General features: G+C 51.1%; 1 protein-coding gene across 1 annotated transcript in view; it reads right to left on the bottom strand.

Moving 5' to 3' along the window:
* Nucleotides 1-4,914: 4,914 nt before the first annotated feature.
* The window catches only part of CAMK2A (calcium/calmodulin dependent protein kinase II alpha), a 35,700-nt gene continuing 30,811 nt past the window's right edge, over nucleotides 4,915-9,803 (bottom strand). The window contains exons 16-19 of the mRNA XM_062587533.1: nucleotides 9,318-9,393; nucleotides 8,169-8,263; nucleotides 7,537-7,765; nucleotides 4,915-7,295 (exon numbers count right to left, since the gene is read on the bottom strand). Coding sequence (XP_062443517.1) covers nucleotides 7,292-7,295; nucleotides 7,537-7,765; nucleotides 8,169-8,263; nucleotides 9,318-9,393 — 404 coding nt within the window. The 3' untranslated portion in view covers nucleotides 4,915-7,291. The remainder of the gene's footprint in view (nucleotides 7,296-7,536; nucleotides 7,766-8,168; nucleotides 8,264-9,317; nucleotides 9,394-9,803) is intronic.

Here is a 9,803-nt window from a genome sequence, read left to right as displayed (position 1 = left end):
CCAACAGCAATGCCACACTGACTGCCCTGCCTGCGTGTGTCTGGCTGCAGGCACTGGAAGGAAACCCAGCTCTCCCCTCCAGCGACCTGTGTTCTTCTTTGGGGGATTTGAATTATTCCCTTTGCCCCACTGAAAGCGCGGGGACTGGCTCCCACATCGTCCCATCCCTCCTGCGCACCCTCACCACGCCCTGGCAATGCCGAGCGCGGCCCCAGCTCTGCTCCTGACTGTCTTTGCCTCCAGCCTCCTTCCTGCATGGCCACTGACTCCTTTCCACATCCTCCTTTCCGTCAGCCCCACACCCCTCCACGGCTGGAGCCGGAAGGGCTGCTGGCTCTCCCAGGGGTCCCCTGCCCTGGCCCTGTCTTTCCTCGGCCCCTGCGGCTCTGGCAGAGCCCCTGCATCGGAAAGCACCTTCAGCCACTAGCCCCCAAGTTAATCATTAGAGGCTGGCCATAAAAGTGTCGCTGATGGAAAGTTCAGGCTGTGGCGGCTGCGGAGCGGGGAGGGCCAGCCATAAACATTTATGGCCTCAATGAATCCCTCGCTCTAACCTTGACACTATTTGCCGAGCAGGAGGCCCTGGGAGGTCATGGTGTTGCCCAGCCGCTGCCATGGGGAGTCTGCCCCATGTGACGTAGCGGGTAGCTAGGTTGGGCATCGTGGGGTAAAGAAGTGGAAACGCCTTGATCTGAGCAAGGCTTTTGGCCCAGGCAAGGCTAGGAAACATTTACCGAACACCAGAGTGGCAGCTTAAGGCCTTAGTTGCTTTTGCAAGCAGAGCACAGAGCCACCCCACACGCTGCCCTCGGCTTTGCAGCCTGGCTGCTCTGGCCTCTGCACGAATCTGAGCTTGTTTCCTACCCATATGGGGTCCTGGCCACATTCCCTAAATTCCCCTTGTAATCCTGGGATCCTCGCTGCTGGGCTCTCCCTTGGCAGCTACGATAAATGGGAGAGGTGCTGCAGAGCGATGGGAAGGGCAGAGCAGAGACTATGGCTGGGGCCAAGGGTACAATAGAGAGCGAGGCTGAAAGGCGGAGAACTAAGGGAAAAAGGTGATGGGGGCATTTAAAAATGATACATCTCCTGGGCTGGGTATGGCTACGCATAGAGCAATGTGGGGCAGCCTGAAGGGCCGTGGAGCTGCTCCTGGGGACCAGCTTGTGCATTTGCACCCTGCACGTGGAATTGGGCCTAGGGTTCAACGCTGGCCTCCCCACACCCCCACCCCACGCAACAGTTTGGCTCCCACTCCCTGAATGCCCAAGGGTTTCTTCCAGGTTTTAGCAAGGCTCTTCTGCACAGCCAGGGCTGGCAGGATGGCAGCGGGGCTCAGAGAGGAGAGGTGGCCCTGGCGCAGGTCCCTGACGTGCCTGGGGCATGCAGAGCTCCAGCTCTGCCCCTCGCCTCTGCCCGGAGCTCCTGCTCTGAACCGGGCCTGAGCGCCCGTGGGAACGGTCTTTTGCTGACATCTCGTGGGCTTGTTGCACCACTGCAAGGTGCAACCTAGACCTCCAGACCACGAGGAACCTAGCGTGCTCCTAGCCCGGGCCGGCACCCGGTGCACCCGCACCGCCAGCACCCCTGCCCGGGGAAGGAGCGGGGTCTGCTACCTTCTGCTGCTGCCCGAGGCTCGACCGGAGCCTGGGCGCCCTCGAAGGCGGGAGCGTCGCGAAGGGAGAGGGCCTGAGTCACTGACGGAGAATCACCCGTTTCCATGCTCAGAAGTTTGTAGCTATTTATTGCACTTGAACACCAAGAATAAAATTAACACTCGCCCTTCCCTCCCGCACCCACCCCGCACCCGCTCCCCCCGCCGCCCTCCCCAAATGTAGCGTTGGATCGGAGCAGTGATCATTCTGTTCACAGCCACAGGTTTCAAAACCAAACAAAAAGGAAACAAAATCCGCCCCCCCCCCAAGCCCCCGATGAATCCAACACGGTCACACCACTCGACAGTTCGAGTGCACTTACAAAAGAGAGAAAAAGGCTTCACCTGCAACCGTACGGAGGTACGGACACGAGGAGTCAGGCAGCTTCCCCCTCCCTGGGGTCTGATTTTTGTTAAGTGATTAAGCTTGATATATTCTTAATTATAATATATTTTTTGCAATCATCTTAAATAAATATTTCCATAGAGATTTCCTGTATGTATATATATTTTTATATATATTATATATAAGAGAGATCTCATTTTTTCTTAAACCACCGTTAACATATTTTCCCTGCTTGTCCAAAAAATGTTACAAAAGCCCTAAAATTGTGCAACAGTTAGAAAAAAAAAGAACAACAACCCAAATATGGAAGGAGCCACTCGGTATACTTCCCCCTCTATCATCCCCCCTCCCGCTCCCTGGCATCACAGTCAGCAATGGGGAGGAGGTCTCGCAACAAGGAGGGACCCACAGGTGAGGAGAGACTTTAGCCAAGTGGAAGGGAGCCACAGGGCAGACACTGTGGACTGAACCACCTCAGGGCCACCAGCCTCTCCTCTGATGTGCCCACAACCTGGTCAAGTCTGGGTTTGCCCTGTCTGGTACTGATGAGCTGAGACCTGCTCAGGGATCATATGGAAATAAGTGATGACGAGAGATCTATCCTGTTAGTGGAAGGACTTTTCCCCTCTATCAGTACTTACCTCCAAGGCATCCCTATGAATGGAGAACAGGGTCTGGCTACCAGACCAAGCCCACCTTTTAATGGTGGTTACGTCAAGAGTACTGTGCATGTCACAAGATGTGTCCCATGGCAGGGAGGAAGGGTCAACCAGGTCCTGGGATGATTAGAGGAGATGATCATGGATCTTTTGCTGGGAAACACATCTTAGTCCACTGCGCTGTCAGGCACACACTCAAATACAGCAAGAGGGTTTGCTGGTCCTCTCCTACAATCCTATCATGGCCTGCAGAGCAGGCCATGAGCTCAATGCCAAGGTCAGTGTGGGCTTGTCTGCGAGAGTCAAGCTGCCCTGAGCCCCTGCAGAGGCAGGCTGGGCTGCCCATGGGCACCTGCTGCTGCTGGCTCCCACTGTTGCATCTCCACAGTGGTGCAAATTTGCTGAGGACGAAGGGAGGGAAGAAGGTTGGGGGTCATACAGAAGTTTGGTGCCTGGCAGATGGGGCGTTTCCCCTCAGGGAAGAAGGGCTGTTCTGGCACGGGTTAGGAGCAGAGCCTTCACTCCGTCCAGCAACAGGCAGAGAAGGGCCCAGAGTTGCCTGTTCTTCTTCCGGAAGGGGTGCACCAGCAAGACCTGAGAAATGATGTTGTTGCAGACCAGACCTAGGCCCTGCCCGTCAGGAAGGGAAAATAGGCAAATCCCAACCCATGTCTAGAGCTGGGAACCTGAGACCACCGCAGCGAGTGCTGGGACTCGCCTCTTTCTTGTGGTCTGCAAGAAATGGAAGCAAAGATTAATTTGGAGGACTGTTGAGTTTTGTTTGACCTGGTTGTCCAGGCAACCAGGTGAGAGTCAGGCTATGTCTCTACTAGGAAATTAAAAGTGCCACAGCATGATCTCTGGACTTGAGGCTGATGGGGACAGGAGGTCTATGGTAGGAACTCCCTCCCAACAAGGTGGCCTCATCCATATTGCTTATTGGGAATGTCCCCTGGAGCTTGTCATCCCCAGAGACTTGCTGAGATTGTTGGGGCGATGCCAGAAGACACTGCCTAGCTTTCAAGTAGGGGTGCAACCACAGTGTCCCTTGCTCTGCCAGTGAAAGGGCTGTGGCAGTCAGTCTTTTTTAGTTTTCCTGCAAGTTTAGAAGAAATCAGGGAATATAGAGGAAGACAGAGACAGAAGCTGTTCATCATGGCTACTAAAAGAAAGGATGGTGGTTTATTCAGTGCCTGCTGAGAGATGTTCTGGGGTTACAGAAAACTGCTCTGGAGAACCAGGGCAAGGTAGGGAGAGAAACAAGGCAGAATAGACCCCTAAAGTGCAGGTGCTTAATACTGTCAATGTGGGCAGATGGTGGGAAGTCAGGTCTTCCTTGGTCAGGCCTCACCTTGACTGGAAGATTAAAAAGAGTTGAAACCTCAGACTCTGCTTCCCTTTGATCTGGTCTGTAACATCTTGGGTGTTGCAAGGACATCCAGCTGCCTCCAGAGAACCAATCCCTGGAGAAATGACCACAAGGAAGTCTCAAGGAGAAATCACCTCCAAGACAACAGCTCAAAGCCTCTTTGGAAACCAAGATGTTCACCTGGTAGCGACTGCCCAAAGAGCTCTCAGCAAAAGGAGGCTGGATCTACCTCAGTATTTCATCTGTCATCCCCGTCACCTCACCATACCTCCCTTCTCAGGCCAGCATCCCTCCAGCTATGGTTGTTGAAGCAGTTTCACCCTCATGGCCCACTTGAACACACAGCTATCAGCAGCTCTAAAAACAGGCTGAAGTCAGATCTGCCCCACAGTGCAACTCAGAGCCAAGCTGTGAGCACAAAGGAGGAGTATTGGCCACAGCAGCATGGCCACTTCCTTCCTCATCCGTCTCCCATTGATCACTCAAAATACTTCAAGCACCCGGACAGCCTAGGCATCAAGAAGTGGAAGAGACTTGCCATGGCTGGCTTCACAAACATGAAGGAGGACAGCAAACTATGTAAGAGCTGAATCCTTCCTTTAAAAATGAAAAAATTTCAGCACTATGTGACTACAGGAAGAAAGAGATTCATAAAAACACCTGAACTCTATCTTAAAAGCTAATCTTCTGCCTGCATGGTTTCCCCTGCTTTAGGAAAGCTTTGGGGCCAACCCTTGCAAGCCAGTGTAGCTCCGCTGTCAAAGAGCACAGGTCTGCCAAGATCATAGGGACACACATTTGTGCCCATTGAGAACCTGTGCGATTTCCACCCCCCCTCCCCCCAAAAGGCATCTGCTACACACATTCCCAGCAGCAACTGCCTCCCCCCCGCCTCGCCCTGCAGCGGGACATGCCGAACAACTCTCCAAGACTGTTAATGCCCTGACAGTTTGGATTTCTTCCCCTCAATCCAGCGGGAAAATATTTTTGCAGTCTGCAAGAATGTGGCTGTGTTTCGTGAGGCAGCCGCCCCTGCCTAGACAGAGAGCAAAGCATTCAAAAACCACAGAAAAGGCAAAATACACAATCAGAATTTACATGGAGAAAACATTCCTTTTTTTTTTCTTTTTTCCTCTTTATGTCCAAAACAAGCGTTTTTTGTTCATTTCTTTGTTTTTCAATACACGCACCATCTAGAAAGTTAAATGCCATGCAGATGAAGATAGTGCAGTTAGAAAGTCCCCCAGTGGCAGCAGTGCACTGCAGTAATCTCACATCAACGAGCAAAGAAGTTCCAGTTGGAAAAAAAAGAGAACAAGAAATTGAAGGATTACCAGAAAAATAACCACTCTCACACCTCTCAGACCTCTGCCTGAAGGCAAAGAGGTGATACCTAAATTCTCTGTTCCAGCTTTGTCTTCTATCCTGAAAACCACCTGCTGATGGCTCCTGAAGAACCACTGCCTGGCTTTGCCATTCAGGAAAATCCACATGCGCCCAGAAAGGGCCCTTGGGGACATAGCTGTGCCCAGGAGGCTGCTGCCTTTGCCTGGCCAGGGCAACTGCAACGAGCCATGGTGGCCTTGCTGCCATCACAGCCACCCATGGGGCACAAGGTGGGAGACCCAGCTCGGGTCAGCTCCACCGCTCGGACCCTGGGATGCAGCCGTGGGGTCCCATTAGGAACGGCACTTCGTTACGACCCCACTCCAAAGGCAAATGAAACGAAAAACAGCAACCCCCCCAAACCTCTCCCCCACCCCAAACAGTTGAATGTTTCTAGTTATTACATAAAGATTCATGTCATCAAATACTCAAAATCAAGTTACGAAATACACAGTAGGTTGTTTTCTTTTTCCTATAAAAAGGCATGCGCTCAAAGTAGAAGAGATAGCTAAAGGCTTGTTTGTTTCTTCAAAGCATGATCAGATTCTGCAGAGTTTTATTACTAAAGCTTGCATTCCTCGTCTTTGCTGGAAGGTGTCACATGGCAGATGAAGTTTTGTATCTCGAATGGGTGGCCAGCTTGGCTGCCTTAGCACCAGCATTTCCAGCACTACAGCGAGGGCTGTGGTGCTTGAGTTCAGGGTGCTGGGAGAAGGTCCAGGTGCTGCATGCAAGGGGCAGAGGTTGGTGCTTGGTGTGGACAACAGCTGGGTGCCAAGTCAGCTGGGGTAAAGGAAGCTGCGTAGGGAGGATGGTTCAGGGAATGATGTACATTAAGAGCCTGCTACTGTACCAAGCCCATCCTTGTGGAGATGCCTGGCCGCTGCTCTGCAAGCTGAGCTCTCTGTCCCTCTGGCCACCGGTTCCTTTGCTGGGCCAGTGCAGTGCAGAGGAGCAGTTGCATACTCTTCCTCTCTTCTCCCAGCTTCTCCAGTCCCTGCTCCCAAGGGAGAAGGGAGGAAGGAGGGAGAGTGTCCCTGCTCAGACAGCACGCTGCCTGTTGGCATAACAGCTCCCCAGTGCTAGGGAACAAACCTACTCACCCTCCTGGGAAGAAGCCAGTCTACACTCCTGGGAAGAGAAAATAAAAAATAGCCTTTACTCACCCATCCAGATAAATCCCTCTTCACCCACAGGTGCTAGAAGCTGAATTTTGCAAATAATTTAAAGTGAGATTCCTCAGTTGAGGCTGCCAAGAAGTGAGAGCTCGAGTTGAGGAAGAGTCCAAAGTGGGAGCAGGTGAGAGCCACAGCATCAGGTATGGGACCATGGTAACAGCGAGACAAAAATCCACTGATGCTGAGAGGGTCACTCAAGCCCCAACCAGCACAGAGTGGCTCAAAACTGCCTCCGTGCTTTCTTCTTCCTTGGGGCCTTTGAGGCTCTCAGCAGAAGTTGGGATGGAGATAGATGGCAAGTCCTGTCGCATTTCATGAGATGTGCTGAGTTCTGAGGACATGCAGGAGCCCAGGAATACCATGCAGTGGTGGTGGAGGCCTTTACTCCAGGCATGATTCTTCCCGCCGGCCAAATAAGAGGTTTTTGTTAACAGGTTCTCTTCTCTTCTTTCATGCAGAGAAAGGGAGCCCAGTGCAAAGGCCCTGGCAGGGATGGCTGCAAAGGATGGGATGGGGGTTTTGATTCAATGTGTGTGTCGTGTTGGTGGGGCCATTGCATGTTCATGGCGATAAGTGAGAGGAATTCCAGCAGGAACCAAGCAGCAGAGCCAACAGCCAAAGTCCCATAGGTGAAGAGTTGGAGGGAATCTCCCCGTTGTAGTGAGTCAGTGACAAACCCGACACAGGCCAGCCCACACTTCAACTGGAAAACACAAATTGAGCAGAGAGGTTTTTTGCTTTTGTTGTCCCTTTGATGGGCCATCCTCTTCTTCTGGCCACGACCCTCCCATTGGCAATTGTCATCTTATCACCATCACAGAGACTGGGAATGATCTCACCCCTTCTGCACCCTTGCTGCTGCAAGGGGCCTGCACCATCCCCTCCCGCACCCTGCAGCTCCTGATCCCACCAAGCCCCAAGCACTGGTTTCTCACAGGGCTTACTGCGGTAGGACAGAGGGCGCGCCAGATCTGTGGAAGTGGACGATTTGCCATTTGCCATCCCGACGGTGCCAGATGCGGGTCTCCTCCGACTGGGCAGTGCGGGGGATCCCTCCTGCGTCAACGTACTGTGTGATGCGGATGTAGGCGATGCAGGCAGACTCGTCTCCCATCAGGTGGATGTGGGGGTTCAGGATTGTCGTGTGCACAGGCTTGCTGTTCCGGGACCACACTGAGAAAGGGAAAAGTGTAGGTGGTCTTAGGCTGGGGAAGGAATTTTGTTTTCCCTCTAACAGTCACAGAAGACAACAGCAATGTGGGAAGAGAAGTTCCTTCAGGTCAGGCTCTCTGCTTGGAGGGGTCAGGTAAATGCTGCATTGACAGGCTTAGGATGGGTAACAGTCCACCTAGAAAAAAGCTAACCAAACAGTTCCTCTACAATCCAGCCCATCCCCAGCTGACCTAACAGCCTTTATTGACCTTCTCCTGGGGTCTGTCTCAGATCAGCCAGAGATTCACAGATGCTCCCCAAAATCATCCTTACCCTCTTCCATACAGCAAGCTGATGGATGTGAAAAACAGAACAGGATACGGGAGGTGAAAATGGTCCTTTGGGAGGGGAAGAGGCTACTTACGGTTTTCAAAGTAGAATCGATGGAAATCCAAGCCTTCCACTAGGTTCCCCAGAGCCTCAGGCTCAAAAGCAGTCATTCCAGGGTCACACATCTTCCTGGAGAGGCCAGAAGAGGAGGGAAGGGGAAAGAAAGAGGAGAGGTTATCTCACTGATTCTAACGTGAGAGCGCACACAAATAACATTCTGCAAAACCTGAACCACTTATGCTCAAGACGACTTCCCTTCAGTCTGAAACCAAGGCACCTTGATGCAGAATATTTCCCTGAACAGCTGTGCTTGCTAAACTAAGCTGTAAGATTTGTGGCAGGGCACTTAGAGTACTGACATATTACAGGGGAAGGTGCTTTGCTAGGCCCTCCCCACATTTCATGGAGCTAGGCCTCTCCAGAAAGCAATTCAGAGCAGAAGTCTGATGCTATAAATAATCTCAGAGGACCTCTGTCTTGCTCTCTACAGGAAGCTTACACAGCCTTGCCTCTACTCCAAAGACTATAGCTGGGTTCCTCAAGTGAGACAGCGTGATTTCTCCATCAGTCACCATGTCCAATTAAACCTTCCCAAGATACTGTCATCATCTTTGCAGGAGACAAAAGAAAAATAGCAGGAAAAATCTAACTCTTTCTGCTCTGTATTGAAATATCCCTGCTGTTGTTCTCCAAGGCAGGAATCAAGACCTATGCTCACTCAGAAATAGCTAATTAAATAGGCCTTGGGTACAGGAGTACACTCCAAGGAGCATCAGCTCAGCATGTGGAAAGCAGTTATCTTTCCAAGCACCCTAAGGCAATCTGGATATAATGAATACCGTGGATGTAATGTTCCTTCATCCATCATAAATCATATCTACAGTTATTCATCTTTTTGCAAACCAGAAAATGGGCTTATGTATGGATATGAGGAGAGAGAGAGAGATGTGGTCAGTTAGTAGGAGAGAAGCATCAGGTATGGAAACATGTCCCCTGAGTCACCTGGATTTTCTCTGTGCTCCACTTACATGTCAATCTGGTCATTCCGCACTTGAGAGTGGTAAACTGAATGGGCTGTGTTTTTACAGGGAGAGCATGATTCCCTCTAGGGCCCACTCCAGGAGGCTGAGCTATCAACCAGCTGGCCCTTACCCCAGCTCAAAATCACATTAGTCACACTCACGTGTAGGACTCAAAGTCACCATTGCTTATTGCTTCAATCAGCTGCTCTGTTACTTTAATGATTTCTTGCTTCCGTACTGTTGGTTAAAAAAAAATAAATAAAGAGAGAGAGAAGACAAATCAAAAGCATTAATGTTGCAATATCTCCAAAGTATCTTTTTCTCACTAGAAACAGATCATCAGGGATTATCAGGACATCAAGAGGAACTGGAAACTATCTAGGGGAAGGATGGGAGAGGTACTTAGGAGTCAGATATGGGAAAGGGCCGCAGGTGAAAAAAGAAAGACCAAGACCTCCAAAGTCAGAGAAAAAGTAAAAAACAAACAAAAACACTCGATTTTTCTCATTTCCTAAAGAGCAAGAGGGTTAATCAAGTGGTAAACTGCCCTTGGCCCAAAGAAGTGGCATGTCTCAGTGCTAGCTTCACATTTGCACCAAGCTAGAACTTCCCATCTCAGCTCAATACTGGGCTACAAACTTCCAGTA

The sequence above is a fragment of the Rhea pennata genome, chromosome 14 (assembly GCF_028389875.1).
Source record: "Rhea pennata isolate bPtePen1 chromosome 14, bPtePen1.pri, whole genome shotgun sequence".
Lineage (NCBI taxonomy): Eukaryota > Metazoa > Chordata > Aves > Rheiformes > Rheidae > Rhea > Rhea pennata.
Note: the sequence above shows the minus strand (reverse complement) of the source record. Positions and strands in the feature narration are given on the sequence as shown.